At 55.3% G+C, this 22838-nt stretch overlaps 3 protein-coding genes across 6 annotated transcripts; 1 reads left to right on the top strand and 2 right to left on the bottom strand.

Annotated features, from left to right (window-relative positions):
• Positions 1-812: 812 nt before the first annotated feature.
• Positions 813-6073, bottom strand: MMP15 (matrix metallopeptidase 15). The gene is made up of 10 exons (XM_071757331.1): positions 5616-6073; positions 4528-4676; positions 4182-4304; positions 3765-4072; positions 3395-3556; positions 3049-3272; positions 2768-2906; positions 2397-2547; positions 2163-2278; positions 813-1938 (listed from the first exon to the last, which is right to left on the bottom strand). The coding sequence occupies exons 1-10, from the start codon at positions 5739-5741 to the stop codon at positions 1490-1492; spliced, it is 1947 nt and encodes a 648-aa protein (XP_071613432.1). The 5' UTR covers positions 5742-6073; the 3' UTR covers positions 813-1489.
• Positions 6074-7513: 1440 nt separating this feature from the next.
• Positions 7514-11652, bottom strand: USB1 (U6 snRNA biogenesis phosphodiesterase 1). Of its 4 annotated transcripts, none has more exons than XM_071756467.1 (7): positions 11351-11652; positions 11105-11259; positions 10786-10969; positions 10282-10335; positions 9142-9247; positions 8212-8295; positions 7514-7930 (listed from the first exon to the last, which is right to left on the bottom strand). In XM_071756467.1, the coding sequence occupies exons 1-7, from the start codon at positions 11650-11652 to the stop codon at positions 7826-7828; spliced, it is 990 nt and encodes a 329-aa protein (XP_071612568.1). In that variant the 3' UTR covers positions 7514-7825. The 4 variants fall into 4 exon arrangements, with proteins under 4 accessions (XP_071612568.1, XP_071612569.1, XP_071612571.1 ...); XM_071756468.1 differs by having other exon boundaries at positions 11105-11256; XM_071756470.1 differs by lacking the exon at positions 10786-10969 and having other exon boundaries at positions 11101-11259.
• Positions 11653-13928: 2276 nt separating this feature from the next.
• Positions 13929-21002, top strand: ZNF319 (zinc finger protein 319). Its single transcript, XM_071756460.1, has one exon. It carries the CDS (start codon positions 14069-14071, stop codon positions 15725-15727), a length of 1659 nt encoding a protein of 552 aa, XP_071612561.1. The 5' UTR covers positions 13929-14068; the 3' UTR covers positions 15728-21002.
• Positions 21003-22838: the final 1836 nt, after the last annotated feature.

Genomic DNA, 22838 nt, shown 5'->3' with positions numbered 1-22838 from the left:
AAAAGGCTTCATCCCTATTTGTGAAGGGAAGATGGCAGGGTGGGGATTGGGGCAAGGTGCAGCCTCAGGGTCTGTGTGTAGGAGGGAACAGGTCACGGGTCCCCTGGGCCCAGTCCCATACTGAGAATTCCCCCCACAATGGGGTCATTCCCACAGGGATGGGACAGACTCACACCCTCCCCTGCTGTGGCCTGCCTACCCACCAGTGTATTAACCTGTGCCAGGCCTCTGCCACCCACCCCTGGTTGCTCAGGCTGTACCTGCTGCTCCGAAGTAGACCTGGCCCTGGCTCACACCTCTGGTGAGCATCAACAGCAGCTGCAGGGAGCTGCCATCATCTCCACCATCACCACAGGCTGCTTCTGCCACCCACTGTGCCTTGGTTTTCCTTCCCATTTAAAAGCTGAGTAACATTTTCCCCTGGATAAAGGCAACTTCTCACACCTCCCTGGCTCTAATCTTTTGCACTTCCTCAATTTCCCTGATCTCCACAGTGGTCCCAACTCCTCCCACTTTCGTCTGCTGAGACCCAGACAGGCCATTGCCGTGGCCGTAGGAACTGGTGAGACAGCTGTTTGCTGCTGGGGAGCCCTGCTCTCACTGACCACCTTCTGAAAATGGTAGCCTCAAGACAGAGGTTGCTGCGGGGATGTGGTTATCCATACCAGCCCCTTCCCTACATCCCCTGGCATAGCCCCAGCACGGGGTGCCGGGCAGGGTGGCATCCCCAACACACCCCCATTACCACAAAACGTGCCAAACCTGACAGGCTGCTGCCTGCATCGCCCAACAGAAAGAACACAACACGGCTCTCCACACACCCGTCCCCTTTAATATGTGTACAAGGTGGCCATGTTTGCCGCTCTGCACGCAGGATGGTGTCCCCTTCGCAGTGGCAGGGCCCAGGCTGAGCTGAGGCCATCAGCAGTTGCAAAGGTGGCACCTCCCCCCTTGCAGTCTCTTTAGGCACCACATTCCTTGATCCCTGTAGTTCAACTCAGAACAGGGCCAGGAGCTCAGCTCTCCCTTTCCCTCATGTTTCCTTGCCACTGCAAGTGATGGCAGCTGACACCTGCCAGCTCATAGCACTTGTGACTTACCACCCACTCACCACTCCACACAGCACAGGGACAGCCTAGCCAGTTCACATGGAAGTGTTCCAAGTGCCCCACGAACTTGCTGAGTTCCTGTGGCAGAAGTGGGTGCAACGTGATAGGTGGCAACCTGAGGATGAAGGTGGGAGGCAGGCGCCAAGGAGCAGGAGGCAGAACCTGGGTGCCCTCCAGCCCCCCTATGACTATCTCCCAGTCCCAGCCCAGCTGCCTCAGAGAGGCGAGGGGGGTGGGCATCCCCCCATTTTCTGAGGCTGGAGCCATCAAGCAACAGTGGGGCAAAAGGAGCCAAGGCAATGGGGAGGGGAAGGGGAAAGGGAGGTCAGGTCCATTGTTAGCACCATGGTGGTGGGGGGTTGGGATTGAGGGGAAGTCAGTCAGACCCACTCCTGCAAGGAGCGCTTGCAGTACAAGAGCATTCTGGGTGCACCCTTCCTCTGCATCTGGACAATGACGTAGATGAGGCCGAGAATGCAGAGCAGCAGCACCAGCAGCACCAGCACCATGACAACACTCATGGTACGTGTGTACTCGTCAATCTGCACCACCACGTCCACATCTCCACCTGGCTGGCGGCCGCCCTCACCATAATCCTCCTCCTCCTCCTCCTCCTCCTCTTCCTCCTCCTCGCCTTCAGCCCGCCCATCCCCCTCAGGGTTGAAGGGGGGTCGGTCCCCATTGGGCCAGCGGGGATGGGGGTCTGGGACCAGCTCTACGTGACAGCCCATGAAGTCCCGCAAGATGGATTTGGGATAACCTGGCTCCGTCTTGAGCCGCTCGTTGTCAAATTTCCAGTACTTTGTGCCTCTGTAGAAGTAGGTGGAGGCTGGGGAAGGAAAGATGGAGGAGAGGGTAAATGGGCAAGATGCAGGGCAACCCACTGCCTGGGCACCCCTGCACAGCAGGCTTTGCTCCAGAACCACTTCAGAAGGGGACTTCACTACTGGTTCCTGGGCACCCTCCCAGCCTCCATCCTGTGTACAGCCAGGCCACCGGAGCAGTGAACCTACCCCCTCTGGTTCCCCAGCCCTCTTCTCCTCCTCTACTTACAGGCATCCGCACTGAGGAAGGCACCCTTGGGAGAGGGAGGGATGCCCACCCAGACAGAGATGGGCTTCGGGTACCCAGGGTCCACTGAACGGGTGTCTTCATTAAAGCGCCAGTATCTGGAGGAGGGATTGGTGAGCAGGCACGGAGCACAGAGGTCTCATCTGCCCACCATGGCCACCCCTGCCAGGTGCCAGGAGTCAATAGAGCAGGGAAAAGGATCCCAGAGCTGCTCACCTGTCCCCACGGAAGAAGAAGGTGTGGCCTGTGGGTTCCCACCAGACAGCTGTATCAATGCTGTCATAGGGGATGCCCTGCCCATAGGTGACCAGGGGCTGTGGGTACCCAGGCTCCAGGTTGGCTTCTCGGAAGAGCCAGTACTGGTCACCTGGACAGGAGACAGAGAAGGGGGTGAGGTGGCAATGCCTAGCTGCTGTGGCAGGGACACATGTAGACAGGGACAGGGGTACAATGCAAGCAGCCACCCTTTGGGATCCGGCAGTGGCTCCAGATAGGGAGGGGGAATCAAGATGGGATGAACCCAGGCAGCTTGGGGACACTGGCATCCTCCCTCCACCTTAGTCCTCCCACTCAGCTTCCCCACTCACCTTTAAAGAAGACAAACCTCCCGTCGTGCCTCTCATAGGCAGCATCAATGTCCCCAGGGAGGCCCCGCCAGAAGTGCCCAATGGGCATGGGGTAGTTGTCTAGCACCCGGTTGTGCCGGACCCTCCAGAACCACCGTCCCTAGTGGGAAATGGGATGTTGGGTCAGGGTGGGGGGCACACAGGGACACAGCCCCAGTTCCAGGCATCTCAATCGGGGGTCCTTCTACCCAGGGACCCACCACATCCCCAGGGAAGAGGAAGGAGGGCTACCAGCCAAGTACCTTGAACACAAACATCTCCCCACGCAGCACCGCCACAGTGTCAAAGTTCCCATCACAGATGTTTGGGCCATACTGGTCGGGTTGGTCTGGGCTGCCCGGTTTTGGGGGTCGCTCCGGTTTCCCCGGGGGGGGAGATTTAGGGTGTCTCTGGTCTGGCCTGCCAGGTCTCCGAGGTGTCACGGTGGGCAAAGGCTTGGTGGGCTGAGGGTGCCTGTCTGCAGTACCTGGATTGCACAGGCGAGAAAAGGGAATGAGTGACACAGACCAGTGGCACCCATTTCTCGGTTTCTCCATGCACATTGCCCAGCATCCCCCCTCTGGGCTGATCCCCCATCCAGCTCCTTACCATACAGCTGCTGGATTCCCCTGAGGTCATCCTCAGGCAGCTGGAAGTTCTCCGTGTCCATCCACTGATAGAAGGGGGCCATGATAGCACTGGGGTTGCTGGAGTGCTCCAAGCCCAGCGAGTGCCCCAGTTCATGCACAGCCACCAAAAAAAGGTTGTTCCCTGCAGGGAAAGGCACTGTCATCAATATGGGTCCTTAGTCCCAACACCCTGTAATGAGGGTGTTCTGGTGGGAGCTACCTGCATCACCCACGGTGGAACTGCTCTCCATGCCACTCCTGCCCACTCCAGTACATCCCCCTGCCCTCACACCCAGGGGGCCACCAGGCTGCTCTGCTTGCCATCATCACCTCCTTGGCCTCCAGCTCACCAGACACATCTGTGTTCTCCAGGGTCCAGGGTTCATCTGAGTCGAAATGTGTGTCCCCCCCCATGCCAGGACCAGGAAAGTAGGCATGAGCCAAAAATCCCCCAACACCATCGAAGGGGGAACTGTCTCCATGGAAGCTTGAGGCGAAGAGCACCATGATGTCAGCCTCTTTCTTCCGTTTCTGCCGGATGTCTTCATAGGGCACCTCCCGGAAAACAAGTGGTGTGGCTTGCTCCCATACCCGGAAAGCTCGGCGGACAGCCTCGTACGAGTGGTATCTCCCCAGCTTCTCTGTGTAGTTTTGGATGCTGGGGGTACAGAGCTCGCTGGAAGTGGCCCAGGACAGCACTCACTCCCCAAGGGGATCCACAGCTCTCTATGGGCTGGGGGGAGGGAAACCATGGAGGTGTCAGGTACCTGAAGGTGAGATGGCTCTGGCTCCAGCGCCGCCCCGTCAGTGCATACCGCTTCCGACGCATGTTGGACTTCATACGTGCCCCAAACTGGTCTGGGACCCCACAGCGGGGACGTTTCATCCACCTGCCAGGAGCACATTGAGCCAGGGCTCAGCCCCCTGCTACCGAGGTCCCCGAGGGGGGCTACAGCAGCCATGGACAGCAAGGGAGGAGTCCTGGCTGCAGGGGTGCAGCCCCCAAGGGAAGATGCAGCACCCATACGCCCAGGTGCAGGCAGAGCTTTGTGGCTGGCAGCAAAGCCCAAGGGCCTGGAAGCTGCTACAGAGGGAGGACAGGGAGAAACTCACGCCTTGGTCTCCTCATCCAGGACCCCGGTGACCGGAATGCCATAAAACTTCTGCATCTCGGCGAGGGCGGTGGCAAAGGTCTGTGCCGAGCGCATGGTGGAGAGCTGGCGGCTGGGCTGCGGCAGGTAGCCATAGAGCCGCAGCCAGGCCTGCACCGGGGAGCCAGGCGTGAGTCCAGGACGGGGGGACCCCCAGACCCCAGGGCAGACACGGCCACTAGGGACCCTGGCCCACTGCCCACCCAGCCCCATCCCCCCGCGGGGGGCAGCTGGGCCAGTGCCAGGGGCGACTGCTGCACCTGGGCAGACAGCACAGGAGAGCCGGAGTATGGGGGCTGGGGGCAGCCACAGAGCCCCCGCCCTGCCGTGCAACGTGTGGGGGTCCCTGCGAGGGGGCGGCTGATGGGGGGCAGCCTGCCTGAGGGCTCTCCCAGCCCCCCCCTCCCGCACTGGCCTCCATCCACAAAGGGGCTTCTGTCCCGCGGGGCCGGCAGCCCCCCGGGGCGGGAGGGGTCTGCCAGGCCGGGGGGGGTGCCGGGCTGTGCCGGGTCCCTTACTTCCTGCACCAGCCCCCACCTCTTGTCTTTTTTAATTACGTAAAAAAAAAAAAAAATCTTTTTATTATAACTTCTGTATTTTATATATAAAACAATTACATTTTATTTTTCATTATAATTTCCTAATTTATGTTTTCCTTTTTATCTTTAAAACTTTTTCTTTTTTCTAGGTAAATTTTAATGTTTTCATTTTACCATGTATTAATTTTCCTCTTTTTTTCGTATTTTTACAAAACGTTTTGGTGTTTTAGTTTCCATTATTTTTTAACAAATTTTATTAATTTCTTTACCACTACCACCCCGCCCCAGGCAAGGAGCCGGAGCAGAGACTTTGCATCAAAGGCCCTTTCACAAAGACCCCCTCCGCGGCCCCGCAAGGGCGCAAAGTGCTCCCCCTCCCCCCCCGGCCCTCGGCGCTGCCCGAATCCTCCCACCCCCACCCTGCCTGCACCTGCGGGTAGCGCCGGCGGCCGCAGGTGCAGGCAGCGCGGGGCAGGGTGTCCTGGGGAGCCCCCCCAGCACTCCCGCTCACCTCTGCGTTGATCTCCTCGCCCGCCGCCCCCGCCAGCAGCACCAGTAGCACCAGTAAGGGCGGAGGGCGGCCGCATGCCCGCAGCGCCCCGCCCGCCCAGCAGGGGGCACTGCCACCTCCTGCCATAGCCGCCCGGGCCGCGCTGTCGCCTCCGGTTTACGGCCGTCCCCGGGCCGCGCCAGGCCGGGCCGAGCGCGGCGGTGTCGAAACTACGCCGCCCTCATGGCCCGGGGTCGGGCCGCCGCGGAGGCCTGCGCACGATGCATGGGCGGCGCTGCCAGGCGCGGCCCGTCGCCTCCCGTCCCGCCTTTGTGAACGGGATCAGGCCGGCGGCGCACGGCACATGGGCGGCCACCGCGGCGCGGCTCCTCTGCCCTGCCCGCCGGAAGCAGCGAAGCGGCCCGGAGCGCGGCGGTGGGGAGCGGGAGCGGCGGCAGCAGCGCGGGGCGGCGGGGAGCGGGCGGGGAAGAGGGCGGGGCCGGGGGAAGGGGCGGAGCCGCACGCACCCTCACACCGACCCCCCCCCCGCGGGTGCGCAGGTCCACGGGCCGGGCTCCCGCGGGCCGCACCCCCCCCCCCCCCTCCCCTTCACACGGGCACGCGTGGCCCGCCGCGGCTTGTCAGACGCAGCCCAGCCCCTGCCCGCCCCACCTGCCCCCTCACGCACGCCATTTCAGGTCGCCCATCTCCGGACTTTTTCCTCACGGCCCGGCCGCCGAGCCCGGCTCCTTCCCCGCTCCCCGTCCCCGGCACCCTCTGGAGTTAAACAACGGGGGGTGATGTGCCCAGCCCGGGACCGCTGGGTGAGCATTAACCCGGCACTGCGGGACTCAAACAGGTCGTGGTGGGGCCAGTTTCACTGGAAGTTCCCAGGGCCTAAATAGATCTTTATTTGTGTTCCCTTCCCCACTAGAAAACTCGGGATGTAATCACACTACCTTTCCACACAGCTCCCCATCTCAGAAACTAACAACATGGTTTTATTAAGGATTCTGAAGACCGTGCTGGCAGACACCACCACCACGCTCAGATGCTCCCACAGCCACACAGCCCCCAGCCTCTCCCATGGGCAAGGACAGATACCAAGTCCATAGAAGCACTTGCTGGCATCACCTCATCTGAAATCTGTGGGACCAGGGCATGTCTGAGAGGGAACAGCTGAAATACACCACAGAAACAATTTTATGACACAATTAGACAGATTTTCACTGCTCAGAGGCCCAGGAGTCTTTCATGAGACAGACATGGAATGAATGATTTCGGGCAGCACATCAGCCTCCTGCTCTGAATACCCACGAGGCTGCTGCCAGCCTCCCCATAGGATTAAAAAAAATGCAGCTTCTCTCAAATTCCATCCACAGGGTGGATCCATCGGGGGTGCTGTTCCTACAGTGAAAAAAGCATGAAGCCTGGGCAGAACCTGCCACTCCCTGACTCACCAGTGGGCACTGCCCTTCCAGTGCAAGTAGGAGCTGACACTGGGCTTGCCCACACACAGCACTTAGCTTTCTGGTAGAAGCAGCCCACCAAGTAAGTCCTGGATTTATGGCATACCTAGTTTTGAACCAAAGCTCTTATATTAAGAGCCAACCTGGAGCACTGAAAAACCTCTCCCCTCCAGATTTCATCATTTGCTATATGCCAAAAGGATCAAAAACTGACATTTCTCTATAGAGGCAGCAGTAGTGTCAGTGGGACAGAGACCAGGATCCAGGACCTAGTCTGACTTGGAGACACTCTGGCGAGAGACTCCAGCTCCACATTCTTGCCTCTTGCTACTCATGGCATGCTCAGAGCCTCCTGACAACCAGGAAGTTCTGTTTTCAACCGTGGGAGACACTCCCACTTTAGCAACAGCTTTCCATGCTACATTCTTCTTTCATTTCATAAGGCATCCATGGCTATAAAAGATTTATTTTTCTTAAAAAAAAAAAAATCATCAAAATCAGTGACTGTGAGATGGATTGAACTGCCAGTGCTGACTGCAGCACATACAGAAGCAAGAAAAAAAATCTGCTACACTCATTTCTTCAGCCACCAACTCAAACTTGGAACTAGTCTGACTTAACAAACACCCCACTGATTCTGAGCAAGCAAGAAGAGCACGGGGAGTGCGTAACAGCCCACAGCACTCAGAGCTGCACTGAAGAACAGTCCTTGGTTGAACTTGGGGGTCTTTGAGGTTTTGAAACACAGAGTCTCACGGGCCCCTACCTCAGGGGGAAGGAGAAGTACTTGTTCCCTGACTTGCAGCGGATTTGCTCCCAGTGGACACGCAGCAAGTGTGCCGAGTCCTCAAATCTGTCCACGATGTCCTAGAAAACAGAAGCAGGAGTCAATATGAGGAGGGTGAACCTGCCTGAGAACAAAGACAGTATCTCCCTCTCTGAACCAAGTCAGAGCCTTGGCTGCTTGCAGCTGGAAGCTCCAGACTTCCCACTGGAGAGTGATTTAACTCATGCTCCTGCAAAAAGCTTCTTCTCTTTCAACCCAGTGAAGTTTGGTCTTCCTCGGTGAAGAGAATTTTCTGCTCCCTGCCCTTGTCAGGGAGAAGTAGCTGTTCTTCCCCTGCTCTCCACACTGCATGAGGACACACCTGCAGCTCCTGCAGACACTGCCCTTCCAGCCTGCCAGACAGGTCCCCGATGCACCAGGCCAAGCTGATATGGAACGATGGGTCCTGAAAACAAAACAGCCATCAGATGGGGAGGGCTAAAGAAGCCTCTGCTCAACACACGCAGCCACACTGTGAGATCTGATGGGACACTGCTGGAATCACAGAGGTAGGAGGATCCTGAACCTGGGAGCCCCTTCTGCCAGCTCAACAGTTGCAGAACTGATATGGATAGTGCTGGAGCCAAGATGTGTCCTAGGCTCTGTACTCCAACCTTTTTGGACACTGGGAAAGGGTGCCTGGTTCCCAGCCACCCTGTGGACAGCTCTGCAGAAGCTTTTCCAACTGCACAAAGAACCTCTTACAGACAGTCTTGAAGGGGGTGGGTGGATCATTCCTGAATAACCCACAAGAGCCGCCTGCTCACTCTGAAGACAGAGAAATCAGGCTTTGGCCCTTCAAAATCCAAAACAAGTCCCCAGAGCTAGCACCAAGAAAAGAGGCTGGATGAACGCCCCAGGAAACTGCACAAGGAGGAGGCACAAGCATTACCCTCAGTCCCACAGTACTCACCCCAAGCCCATTCAATTCCAGGACGACCGTGCTTCACACAGGACAGTGACTGGGACATATGCTCTATCCCTTTGCCCCAGAAACATGACTCTCCAGAGGCCACCAGACAGTTAACATCATTAGCCTTCCACACCAGATGCAACAGAGAAGCCAGAGATTTGCACTAGTCCTCAGCAAGATCATGTTCAGGATGTTAAGCATGAACATCACTGACTGGCCAGGGGAGACCATTTCTGAGTCTAAACCCCCTGTTCCCGTTTATTTGGAGCAAACATTTAATGGACTTCTCGCAGGGAATGAGCTGGCATGTACAGACTGACAAGAAATTAAGTGGGTGACCTTGTAGAATGTGGGAAGGTCAAATTCCTCCAGAACTCTGTCCACCTCTGAGACCAGCTCCAGCAGCTGGAAATGCCCAGTGGAGACCTCCAAGCCAATAAAAGTCCTAAAGATAGACAAAGAGAGACAGCAAGCAAACTTCCATGCTGCAGAAAGCAAAACCATAAGCACACTCAGCTCTGCATTCCTACTGGGAAAATTCCCTACCCCTTAACAAAAGATAATTTGAGGAACGTCAGGTTTAAGCATTCAAGGATGCTGAGGGTATTCTGAAGAAAAACAGAAATAAGACATTGTAGCAGAAAGAAGCAGGACTGGATAATACACTACTTAGATTTACTGGATTAATTTGTAACCTTTTGGGAAATGAAAACTCATTTTCCAGGCAAAGGATGCACTTGATGAGTATCTCAGTGGAGCACCATGCTGTGCAGGAGCTGCATTAAAAAAATGTAAGTGTCTGGAGGGCTTTTATGGGGGAGAGGAAGTGGGGAACAGGAAGTACCAAGCTGGAGAGACATGACAGAGGCACCTCCTCACAGACTGTCTGGATGACGCTTTCTGGACTCCAGGAGGGGAAGACTAAGGCTTTCACAGGATCCACCTCAGCCCACCCATGAGTATTTGACAATTGTGGGCTGCCATCTCCTCTAGATTCAGCAACATTTCACAGTTTTAATCACCTTTGCTTTTTACATTTATACTTCTTAATTGCTTTCAGTTAGAATCAGGCTTCTGAGCTGACACCTGCAAGAGAATTAACGCTGTCTAACTATTTCTAACTATTTTTCTCCAGCTCTTGAAGACCTGCACAGCAATTTCATGACAGCCACTGCTGCCCCTGGCTCTGCTTCTCCCAGGCTGCTCACACTGGTTCATGAAATCACAGAACAAACCAGGTGGGAGATGGCAGTGAACGCAGCTGCTGCTAATGAGACTATCAGCTCACAGAGAATTAGCACTGAAGCTTTCTTTTGTGCAAGTGTCTGGGGAAAGGTGTGAAACCTCTGGACACAAGATGATGGTGCATTAACTGTCACAGGGCTCAATGCAGTCACCGTAGAACAGACTGGGTGACACTTCCCACCCACACAGCACCTCACCCAGTCTTGTCCCCAGGCTGACCCACTGCTTGCTCACCTGGTTTTGTTCTGGTTGGTGTAAACCTTCACTTGATCAGCCACAGAGAAGAACCTGAAATAAGAAAGAGTCTATTTCAGCTGGTGGGAGAAAAAATAAAGGAAAAATCAGAAGATGGGGAGGAGACAGGATTTCTACTAAGTAGCAGAAAGATAAAGGCAAATGCATGCCACAACTGGACCGGAGGAATGCAACCAGAGCCTTTCTGGGCTCACATCAATCCACACCCCCCTTGAGCTTCCAGTCCTCTGAAGCCCTGAAGCATCTGATACGCAGTGGGCACATGAGTTAGATATAAGCACAGCACAGCTCGGGACTTGAAAAATCGAGACCTGACCTGTCTGGTGCCAGATCTCTAGACAGGGAGAGAAGCTCCCCGGGGCTTAGCTTGTGCAGCACCAACTGCCAGAGACAACTGAGAGTACAGATGCTGGTGAAACACAGACCCCGAGGCGGAGGGAATGAATGCATGAGAAGATTCTCCCGAGGCCTCGCCGTCCCTACCTGTGAAAGGAGGCAAGGTGCTCCCTGAGGGAGCGGACGAAGGGCTGGATCCAGTGGTAGCGCAGCACCACGCACTGCGAGAGGCTGAGGTGAAACTCCTCCATGGCAGCCAGCGAGGAGACGTAGGTGCGAGCGCGGGAGAGCAGGAGCTCCAACAGCTCCAGGAATTCCTCCTGGACCGTGACTGCGCGGAAGCGCCGTCAGAGCCAGATCCCCGCTGGGGCAGAGCTCCAGTCCCCGCCCTGGCTGACCCTGGGGGAGCCGCTGCTCCCGCGCTACCGCCCCTCGCCCCCTCCCGCCCCGGGCCGCTGTTACCTACAGGGCAGGTATACAAGTGTGGCCCAGTTGCCCCGCTCGTGGGGGAAGCCGCGGACGCGTCCGCCGTGCCGGGAGCTATCGTCGCGAAAGGTCTCCTCAGGCTCCGGACCGCCCGGCAGGTCGGCGGGGACGGGCAGGCGAGGGCGGCAGGCGCTGCTGGGACCGTGAGGAGGATAATGAGGAGGAACGCCGAGCGTTCCTCACCCGGCTCCCTCGCTCCCGCCACACTCACTTATCTCGGGGTTACCTCTGCGCGCCGGCGCCTCGGCCCCCCTCTTCCTCCTCCTCGTCCTCCGAGCTGCTGTACCCCACCAACGTAGGCCTGGTGGCCGCCGGTCCCCTCGCCGCCATGCCGGTGGTCGCTGTTGTCGGCGCGGCCCAGCAGGGGGCAGCCTCCGCCGCCCGCCCCGCCTCCGCCCCGGCCGGCCCGGCCCGCTCCAACCCGCCCGCACCCCGTGGCTGCAGCCCGCCTGCCTCCGGCACCGGTGCCCCTTTCCTTCTCTCCATCTCTCCCTTCTTCCCTTCCTTACTTCTTTCCTTACTTCCCATCCTACCGGCTCCCGCTGCCGGGCCAGCACGGGGTTCGGGCGGAACGCGCAGGCCGCAGCCTCGCCGGCGGCGAGCGGGCTGACAGGGGCCTCCCGCCGCAGGTGAGGGGCCCGGCTGCCGCCGGCCTTTGTGTGGGCCTCGCCGGGGCGGGGGGCGGCCTCGGCCGGGCAGGCACCCCCTACCCTAGCGTAGGGCCTCTGGGCGGGGCGGCGGCGGCGAAGGCCTCGGGGCGCTGCCGCCGCATTTGTCCACAGGCCGGCGGTACCGGAGGACCCGTCCCATGGGGAGAGGGGAGCGGCGGGACGGGCCTGGCCGCGGGCTGCGGCGGCGGCGGATGGCCTGCGAGCTCCTCGGCCGCCCCCGCGCCCCGCCGCCCCGTCGCGGCGCTCCCTGAGGCGGCCTCGGCCCGGCCGCGGGAGGCCCGGAGGCCGGGGAGCCAGGGGAGGCGGGAGCCGGAGCCGATCATGCCGGAGCGGGCCCTGTGCCGGGCCGCTTCTCCAGTTTGAAAGTACCTCTTCTTTACCGTCGGCTCTCCTTACATGGTCGTCGCTTCCCACCTCCCACGGAGAGATGAGTTAGGCTGGGAGCTGGCATCGGCTCAGGTACCCGTGCAGAGCCCTCGGTAAGCCAAGGTTGGTGTTTCTTATTCTTCCCAAGTTTCCCTTCCCCGTTAGGCCGGATGGTCTGGGGTGCCGTTGAGGTTGGATTTCTCCTACCGTAATTAACGTTGCCTACAGGGCAAGGTGGAGGCTGTGCTGAAGTTCTTTATTCCATCCAGCTTGGGTGCTAGGTATTGTTAACTGTGAGCCCTCCCATCATGTCAGCAGCCAAGGTGAGCTATGGAGGAGATCCTGCGTACCTGCAGGGCTGCCATGGGAGTTTTACTGCCAGCAGTAAAACTGTGACAGCAGATAAATTCAGTATCTCAATGGGCAGGAGTGTGGTCCAGCGCTGCCCAGGTTGTGAGGCACAGTCTTATCTCAGATGAGCACTGGAGGAGGTGGAGATGCTGTGAAGTGGGTTTCTCTGATGCTCCTTATCACTTAGTTTTATATAAAACAAATGCCTTCCTGAAAGATGAAGGTTTTCTTTACCGTGGGTGAGGGCAGGTGGTTTGATAACAGAAATGGGGGTTAGGGGCTTGTGGCCCAGGGACACTAGCTGCAGCTTCTCACCAAGACCTGGACACTTCCTCTCTTTGAAGTTCACTGAGATTGCTACTCTGTGCTGTTCACTGGTTTTACTCTTTTCTAAGTTGATACCAGGTTTTACTGGAAGTCTCTAGAAAGACTGGAACTTCTCAGTGAGCAAATCACCTGTCATACTCTATAGTAAGGCCAGGCAGCAGCTCTGGTGTAGATTGTTAGGCTCCAGTGTCCTTGTATTTCTTGGTTTGGTATGAAGTTCAGATGAAACTTAAGTGCTTCTTTTATCTTCACAGAGTGCTGTGTGCAATACCTATGGGTTCTGTCTTCAGTCTGCGAATAGGATAAAGTTGAGGGCAAACCTTCCCCTGAGCTCTCTGGCTATTTCTTGTTTACAAGTGCTGTCCAGAGAGAGAGAAATTGCTTACACACATCTCTTGAGTAATGTGTCAAATACTTGAGCTGCAGAGGAGCAGAATTGCTTCACAGAGGTGTTTCAGCTCGGGCGGGGTCAGATTGGTATCTGTCTTGATATCTGTAAAATCTAACCCAATAGCTTCTTGATTGCACAGCATTTGGTGTGCAGAGAGGTCGAGGAAGATCCAGCCACAGCTGAGATGATGGGGCCCTGTGCAGTTGTGCTGCCCCTCGTGAAAGCACAGCACCCGAGTGCATGCGTGGCTGCAGCTGGGAATGCTGCAGCTGACCCTGTCTGGGCTGAGCACACCTTGTCCTGGTCCCTTGGCACAGCAGCAAGGGAGGTATCTGGTTCTGGTTAGCTCTCCCACACTGGCTTCCCGGTAGCTTTGCAGACACACAGGAGACTTTACAAAGTAAGCTGTGAGAGGAGGTTGATTAGTTGCCCATCTTTCCTCAACACCTGACATGAGCTGTCTTTTTCCTTGCAGAGAGCAGTTTCCTAGTCTGACTCCTTCAAATGTGAGCACATTGCAGACAGGACGGAGAAAGACCTCCGCGTCTTCAAGCTACTCACTTCTGCCTCCTGTTTTTTGGTTTTTGTTGTTTGTTTGTTTTTTCAAAAAAGAAAAAGGCAAACCAGTCCACAAAGAACTTATGCTGATCAAAGGAGGAGGCTGTGGAGTCTCAGTCACCTCTTTGCTTCCTAAGATCCTGGCTGTGGCCTGGATTTTTGTGTCCTCTACTTCAGGGGGTCAGTTACGGGGCATCGGGATTTTTGTTCTTACTTGAACCCTTTCAACTGAGAAGCTGAAGCTGTCACTGCTAAAATCCTGGGTTTTTTTTCCCCAAGCATGTCAGAAAGCTGGCAGCAGCAGCAGCAACCACAGCAGCAGCTGCCACCCCAGCAGCATCACTCTGGGGCATCTGCCCTCCCAGAGCACTCCATTCCACCCAGCACTACTGACAACCCCTTGGGCTGTGCTGTCTATGGCATCCTGCTCCAGCCAGATCCTGTCCTGCAGCACCACCAGCATGCCCCGCTCCAGGCTGGAGATCTGACTCACAAGTGTGGTGTATGTGGCCATGACCTTGCTCATCTCTCCAACCCCCACGAGCACCAGTGCTTGCCAGGCCACGACCGCTCTTTCCAGTGTACCCAGTGCCTGAAGATCTTCCATCAGGCCACCGATCTCCTTGAACACCAGTGCATCCAAGTGGAGCAGAAGCCGTTTGTGTGTGGCGTCTGCAAGATGGGCTTCTCCCTCCTGACCTCGCTGGCGCAGCACCACAATGTCCACAGTGGCAATGCCATGAAGTGCTCTATCTGCGAGAAGACCTACAAGCCCCCTGAGGCAGAGCATTTGCAGCCTCTCGACCCCTCAGAAAAGCCCTACAGCTGCTCCATGTGTCAGAAAACCTTCAAGCACCTCTCAGAGTTGTCTCGGCACGAGCGCATCCACACGGGTGAGAAGCCGTACAAGTGCACGCTGTGTGACAAGAGCTTCAGCCAGTCGTCCCACCTGGTGCACCACAAACGGACGCACAGCTCGGAGCGGCCCTACAAGTGCACAGTGTGCGAGAAGACCTTCAAGCACCGCTCCCACCTGGTGCGCCACATGTACGCACACTCGGGGGAGCACCTCTTCAAGTGCAATGTCTGTGAGTTACATTTCAAGGAGTCGTCAGAGCTGCTGCAGCACCCCTGCACGCCCAGTGGGGAGCGGCCCTTCCGCTGTGGTGAGTGCCAGAAAGCCTTCAAGCGTCCCTCGGACCTGCGGCAGCACGAGCGGACACACAGTGAGGAACGGCCCTTCAAGTGTGACCTCTGCCAGATGAGCTTCAAGCAGCAGTACGCGCTCATGCGCCACCGCCGCACACACAAGGCCGAGGAGCCCTTCAAGTGCAACCTGTGTGAGAAGGGCTTTGTGCAGCCCTCGCACTTGGTGTATCACCAGCACGTGCACGGCATAGAAAACCTCTTCAAGTGCAATGTGTGCCAGAAAGGCTTCAACCAGTCCTCAGAGCTGCTGCGGCACAAGTGCGTGCAGAACGCGGAGCGACCCTTCAAGTGCACGGTGTGCAACAAGTCCTACAAGCGGGCCTCAGCCCTGCAAAAGCACCAGTTGGCCCACTGCACCGAGAAGCCCCTCAAGTGTACGCTCTGTGAGAGACGTTTCTTCTCCTCCTCTGAGTTTGTGCAGCACCGCTGCGACCCAGCCCGTGAGAAGCCCCTCAAGTGCCCTGACTGTGAAAAGCGGTTCAAGTACGCCTCGGACCTGCAGCGCCACCGGCGCGTCCACACGGGTGAGAAGCCCTACAAGTGCTCCTCTTGTGAGAAGGCCTTCAAACAGCGTGAGCACCTCAACAAGCACCACAGCGTGCATGCCCGTGAGCAGCAGTACAAGTGCATGTGGTGCGGGGAACGGTTCCTGGACTTGGGCCTGCTGCAGGAGCACAGTGTCCAGCACACAGCTGAGGGCACCTACCAGGTGGCTGCCTGCTTGCCATGACCCTCCAGTCCCTCCGAAGCCTTTGGCTTGTGTGTGACACTTCTGAGCCTTGGCTTCCCCTTTTCCTCTCCTCAGTTGTAGACAGCCTCCAGGGAGTCTGGGGGAAAGGGAAGGTACGGTGGGCGGGTGGGTAAGCTTTCCTCTGGCCACTCTGGTTGATATGCCACCTGTATCACAAGGGTGATGGACAACGTGAAAATCTTGAAGTGAGAGAGAGGAAAGGAGGGAAATGAAGAGTGGAAACGATGCCTGTAGTTGACTGGCGTCACCCGGACTGAGGCTCAGGCTCGACCTGCAGTTCCAGTACTGGGAGTTCAGCTGTCCACTGTGGGCACCAGTCGGTGCCTCGTGCTCCTGCCCGGCCCAGCGGGGAGGGCTGGGTAACTCCTTCTGGAGAGTCCTTGGGAGCAGGTCAGAGCTAACCATCCCTTCTCCTGGAGTGTGCTGCTTGGAAAGGAAGCAGCAGGTTTCTGCTGTGGGGATCTTCCAGCTTTCTTGGTCTGAGCTCAGTTGAGAGGACCATTTCAGACTGTTAGTGTTGATTGACTTCCCCAGTGTCCCCTGTTCTCCTGCTTTCTAGAGTGTAGGAAGGGAAAAGTCACGGGGCTACCCAGCTCCTAAAAGCACTTTGGCATTGCTGCTTTTGCAGTTGCTGGCTGTCACACTCTGCAAGTGTTCTGAGTGAGCCTGCCCCCCTCCTCATCTCTGCCAGCAGCACAGGGAAGAATGGCAACTGTAGTGCTGATACTGGAGAGCATGGCGAGGAGAGACCCCTGTTCCCTGGTCCTGGCCAAGAGCTGCTTCCTGAGGGACATGGCTCTCCTGCTAAGACCTTCAGGCTCCAGGCCCCTTCCCTTTCTGCAGCACTTGGGCCATTAGTGTACCTCTGGGGAGTCAGGGAAAGGCCCATCCTAGCAGTTCCAACATTAAAGGGTGAGAAACACTAATAATAACCTGTAACTTCAGAGCTGTGACCATCACCAATGATAACCCATGCCAGGGGCTTGGTGTCTGATTTGCTGAGGGGAACCAAAGTAAACCAGGATAATCCTGGGTAAAGGAGGAGTGTATTATTTTACCCTCTTAAAGGAGTCCTGTTTTACCCCTTTACTCTTTCTTTACCTCTTCTGTATCTTTCAAATTTTGCACAGTTCTTGTAAACATCACTTAAAAATAAATTTCCCCTAGCAAGGTCAATGCAGCCTCAGGTGTTTTCCTCTGCAGGATTTTGCTGGCTTCTCATGTCCAAGAGACCTGTTATATGTCAGTCAGAAGCCTTGGAGGTTGAAGGCATGCCTGCTAGGTTGCTCACCAGCCTTCCCCTCTCCGTCTTTGAAAGTACTAAGTTGTTAAATATCCATCTTTGGAGATGTTAGATCATTGACTTGGTGTGGTCCTGACCAATGTGCTGTATGAGACCTCGTGTGAGCAGGAGGTTGGACTAGGTCATCAAGAGAAGTGTTTGCCAGTCTCAGCTCCTCTGTAATCTTGTCTGCCTGGCCATATGAGGCTCATATGGAGTAGGAGCATTGTGAGCAGCTGTAATAAGTGAACAGCAGCCAGTGAGTTGCCCATGTGCTGCATAAGTGATTTGGACAAGTTTAACAAGTGTTCTCCACAGCAGGCATGGGCAGATTGACCATGGAGAGAGTTGGGCTGTGCTGGCTTTGCTGGTAGAGAATGTTAATCTAAAAGGTAGAGGAAGGCTTTTGTTTCCATTTCCAGCATGGTGAAGGGGAACAGGGTGCTTTTTTGGGACCTGGAACAATTCAGAGATGGGTCTGACCCTGGGGCTGAGTCTTCATGTGCAGCTTTAAGGAGGTTGGAGTACTCCTTACTCTCTGCTGCCCAAGGAAGAGGGAGCAATAGTTATCTTACTTCATGCTGCCTCAGAGATGTAGAACTTTCTACCAAGTTATCTGTCCATATTTCTTTTCCTTTTTTTTTTTTTTTTTTTTTTTTTTTTAATTACAAAATACTGCATAGTTTAACTTGATGTAATACTGGATCTTTAAAAAAAAGGTGTGATAATTTTGATTTTTAAAGGGCTCTTTTGTTCTAGGTAGCTCTTTTTGCTGTTTAATATGTAGTAAGTTAAGTGTCTGCTTTATTGTAGGAGTAAAAATGAGTTCAAACCTAGGAAGGCTAATCCTGTCTTTACAGAAGGGCTTGGTATTGGCTTGGGCTGCAAGTATGGGACTGGGGCCAGCCAGGGAGTGAAGTCCCCACCTGAACCCTCTCTTCCTGCCTCAGGCTGTGCCCAGCTCTTTCCTAGCCTGGTGCAGCTGCCACAGGTCCCATGGAGCTCCGGGTATGGTGCTCTCCCTCTCCACTTGAGGACAGCTCCAATAGCCAGGACCAGTGCCACAGGTGGGAGCTTGCAGAGAGACTCCTTTTAAGTAGGAGTCAATCAGAAACAGAGGTTGCTGGAACCTCCGAGGGCTTTTGTGGCTGGTATATTTGTAAGGCAGGTGCTGGCAAGAGGAGGGGTTTGGAGAAATTGTTAGGGTGTCTCCAGAATGGCTGTGCCCTGCTCCCTTCCTTCCCCAGGGCTGGGGTGGCTGGATCACCAGCCTGGGTGATTGTGGCAGAGGATAGTGGTGGGCTCTGGACACAGCTCTTCACCATGTGCTAGTCACTGAGTCCTGTCCCCTTGGTACAGGGTCTGTTGAGGAGCATTTCCCTCATGCTGAGCAATTGGGAAAGTCCTCAGTGTCTCAGTAAGGAGCTTGTACTCCACTTGGGACATGGAAACAACCAAGCAGCAGCCTGGGCAGGGAGAGCATGGTCAGGGCTGTGCACTCAGGGCCCTGTGCCTGGGGGAGGGAATGCTTTGCAGAGCTCAGCAGGGACAAGGCAATTTCAGGTTGCCAGCCGGTGCCTGTCAGTGGATGCCTCCAAGTAAGGAAACATCTCGGTGTGGCATGAGAGCATCATGAAGTGTGGCCCTGTGCTGTATTGGTCTCCTCTTATTTGCTGCCCTACAGCAGCCCAAATCCAGAAGAAGCCCATGGTGGCTTCTGGTGCAAGAGCTCAGTGTGGGTGGACCTGTGCAGAATGAGTGGCTGAGCAGTTCCCCAGGGCATTGGGTATAATTTATAGGGAGACTGTGCACTGGGAAGGAGCAGTGTTGCAGTCAGGCTCGCTGGGGGGGCATGGCCAGCTCAGTTGCTGTGCTTTTGGGTCAGGTTTTGTACTGTGAGATGAGAGGGGATGGAATTGGCAGGAGGCACATGAGTGTCAGGAGTGTGGTGCTGGGTAGGGTGGCAGGGGCTTGCCTGGGGGGCTGATGTCCCCTGGGCATCACACCATGAAGGGCCCTCTTCTAACTGCTGGTGTTTCCTTTTCAAACCAAAGAGCAGTTGTGGCCAAAACATCTTGGAAGTAAAACGTTTCTCCGTTGCATCTGTGTTGCACTTCACTTCTGACATTTATTTCAGGAGACTTCAGGCTTCTTCATGCAGCCTCTGCTCAGCCTCTCACATCATTCATCACCCTAGAGGGTTGCCATGCTGGAGGTGGTGTTTTGTGAGCCCCGTGGCATATGCTTGCATGTGTCTTCAAGACCTGCTAGCCCACCTGAGGATCCTCTGAGGGCTGGAGTAGGGCTTGGTCCCTCCCAAAGGGTCGTTCTCTTCAGCAGGCAGCATGGGCATAGGATGCTGTTGAAGAGACACCAGGGAGGGCTAGACTGGCTGAAGGTGGCATGGGTGTTGTTCAGGAGATAAATCCTGCTCTTTAGGGCTGATGCTCTGCTGATTTTGCTTACAAAGTCTAGGAGAAAGGTAGTCTGTTACCTGGGCTTTTTTCCTATCTTCCCTTAATCCTACCTACAGGATGCCTTTAGCTGTGTCTCAGTCCCATCTGCTCCACAGCTATTTTGCTTACACTTTCATAAGACCTAGGCTTCTCTGACCTTTGTTCAATTCTTTTATTAGCAAGCAGTGCTTTGGTTTTCATCCCTTTTTCTATTTTGATTGTGTCATTTCTTCCCTGCCTCTACCCCCATCCCAAATTCCTCATTCTGGCTGGATCTAGGTAATACCAAAACACTGACAATGTGCTCAGGTGTTTGGGACTTGCTGGAACCCGGTGGATGCTTCTGGTCCTACCCCCTGAGGTGGCCTGTCCTACTGGGCATGGGTGATTTCTGTGCCTGGTAGGGTTTTGTCTGTGATGTGTCTGGCTCTGGTGAGCAAGTCTGGCTGGGGCCCAGGGGCCCAGAGCAGGGCTCTAGAAAATGGGCACTGGGGTGAGAGCAGCCATTTCCCTCTGCCACATCTCCAAGTCTGGAGGTTAAGTCATTGAAGGGCTGTTTGTGGGGTGAAGCTGTGAGTCAAACTGCTCAGTTCCCTTGGGAATGCCTCTGGAGCAGCTGTGTGTGTGTCAGCCTGAGCCAAACCAGCTGTGGCATGGACACGTGGAACCATGGGTATGCCCAGGCAGCCCTGCCAGCAATCTGGGGAGCAGATGCCACCCCAACCATCAGGGCAGGATGATGTGCACACTCTGATCTTGGAGCACATGCTGGAGTGGGGGTCAAGGTGGAAGGCATCCTCTGACAGTGATTTGGGACTGTGTCTGGGTGTTGAAGCCTGACCTTGCACTGCTAGTAGGGAGGAGAGCACTTTGGCATTTCTCTTGGGTATTTACCATCAAGCAGGCTGCTGCTGGAGCCTGGCCACTAATAAGAAGGAAACCCTCCCTTGTTCTGCAGAGTTTGTCTCTTCTGCCACTGGGTGGCAAGTTCATCTGTGGGGAAGCTCACTGTGCACACAGGTGTAACACTGAGGTGCAATACGGGCAGGGTGGCACAGCCTGGGGCCAGCAGCTCCCCTGGGACCTGGGGCACAGCTTCTCTGATGCTGGGCTTCTGCTTCAGCATCTCCCAGAAGCTGCCTCCACCACATTCTGGATGTGAAGATGCTGCTCTTGCAATGTGCTCAGGATGCTCAGCAGGGAGAGCAGGACTGCAGGTAGGACCATGAGCTTACGTCCATGTGCCTCGGCCATGGATTCAAGGGATTTCATGGCCAGTAGGGTTCTCAGGCTCTTCCTGACCTATGCTTGTGCCTCCAGCAATGTTCCCAAGGCTGTGGGATGTTGCAGCCAAGGATGATGAGTTTTGTGTGGCTTGCAGTGCCTTTAACGCTGCTCTCCATGTGTTTCAAAGGTGATACTCCATGTATGTGTGTATATAATATTGTATTAACACATCTCACTGTTCTGTGTGTCAAATGGTTTTGCTTTACTAATAAATTTATAGTTATTTATACCTTTCTGTGGATGTGTAGAATTTCTGGAGTGGAGGTAGTGTGCCAGGCATCACCTCTCCTGTCTGTCTTTGTGCTCTGGCTCTGCTTGATATTTTTTTTCCTGTTTTCTTATTTCCTCTGAACTTTTTTGATGGAGAAATGATGCTGTATCCACTTGGTCACCGAAAGTCACGATGCAGGGTTTGGGCAGGCTCCCAGAGGCCAAGAGCAAAAGCAAGATGAGTCTGCAGTGTGGTTTTGTCCCTTGCTAGAGGTAGGCTGCCCATGTCAAAGCTCACTGGGGTATCAGGGCAGCAGGAGGCAAGGATTCTCTGCCTGCTAGGAAGGAGCAACTGTTTAGCAGACAGAAGCTGGTGCATGTTGTGCTTGGATGACCCAAGGCCCACACACGACTGATTCAGCTTTCTTAGAGGGTTTTTGTGCATCCTCCCCCACCCCGTCCTGAGATAGCAAGTGAGGAGCCTGCTACCTGCAGATGACCTGACTTTATCCATTCCACACCCAGGAGATGTCTGAGATGTCTGTTTGCCTCTGGATCACTGAGACAATACTTCTGCCTGAAGGCTTGAGAAGGGGATGGCATGGGAAACTGAGGCAAGAGGGGTGAGAGCACTCACCCTGGGATCCTGTGGCTGGGAGATGCCTCAGTATCCCTTTGTGGCTGGCTGCTTCATTCAGAGCTCCTTAAATTACAGTGGAGAAGTACTAAGGAGGAGGAGGTTTGTCTGTGTCTTGGAGAAGGGATGGGGTCACCAGTCCCTCAGGGGCAGCTGTGCTGGGCTCCAGAAGGGCATTAGTGCCAACTGAACAGGATTGTGTCTGGTGGCAGAGGGGCAGTATCTTTCCCTCCTGCCCTAATTTCTTACTCCCCGATGTGTGGTTTTCCACAGTTGATAGTCTTAAACTGTGCCCCTGTTTGAACTTTGTGGTTTGAGGAAATACTCCAAGTAAACTGCATCAGCAGCACCAATGCTTTGCACCATTTTTTACTTTCTTTTATTTGATTTCCCTAAATCACAGCAAATCTGTGCAATTTATGCAGTCCCCCAGGCTCTATCCAGAAAAGGACCAGGAATGGTTGGTGGGAGCAAAATCCTTTCAGCATCTTATTAAGGAGCTCCCTTAAGGTTTGGTTGCTCTCCAGAAGACCCTACCTGCTTGGCAGCTGTTCCCTGTGCAGGTATCACTGCCAATCCATCCTGCCTTATACCCCATAAGTCGAAGACCTTTGTAGGGAGGTCTGGCTCAAAGATGAGCTGTCTCCAGTATGTCACAGGAAGAGATAGACTGTGCTTACCACCCAGCATGACCTGGACAGGCTGGAGAGCTGGGCAGAGAAGAACCTGATGAGGTTCAGCCAGCAAGTGTAGGGTCCTGCACCTGGGGAGGAAGAACCTCAAGCACCAGTATAGGTTAGGGGTGGATCTTCTGGAAAGCAGCCCTGAGGAGAAGGATCCGGTAGTCCTGATAGAAAGTAAATTATCCATAAGGCAGCAGGGTCCCCCTATTGCCAAGAAGTCCAACAGAATCCTGGGCTGCATAAAAGAGTGTGGCCAGGAGGTACAGGGAGGTCATTCTTCCCCTCTACTCTGCCCTGGAAAGGCCACAGCTGGAATACTGCATCCAGTTCTTGGGTTCTCACTTCAAGAGAGACAGGGAACTGCTGGAGAGACTCCAGAGGAGGGCGACAAAGATGACTGGGGAATTGAAGCATCTCTTACAAGGAAAGGCTGAGAGAGCTGAGACTGGAGAATGCTCAAGGGAGACCTTATTAATGTTTACAGGTATCTAACAGGTAGGTGCAAGGAAGATGGAGCCAGACTCTTCTCAGAAGT

This window comes from Heliangelus exortis, chromosome 13, assembly GCF_036169615.1.
Source record: "Heliangelus exortis chromosome 13, bHelExo1.hap1, whole genome shotgun sequence".
Lineage (NCBI taxonomy): Eukaryota > Metazoa > Chordata > Aves > Apodiformes > Trochilidae > Heliangelus > Heliangelus exortis.
The sequence above is the reverse complement of the archived record's forward strand: the minus strand, read 5'-3'. Positions and strand labels throughout refer to the sequence as shown.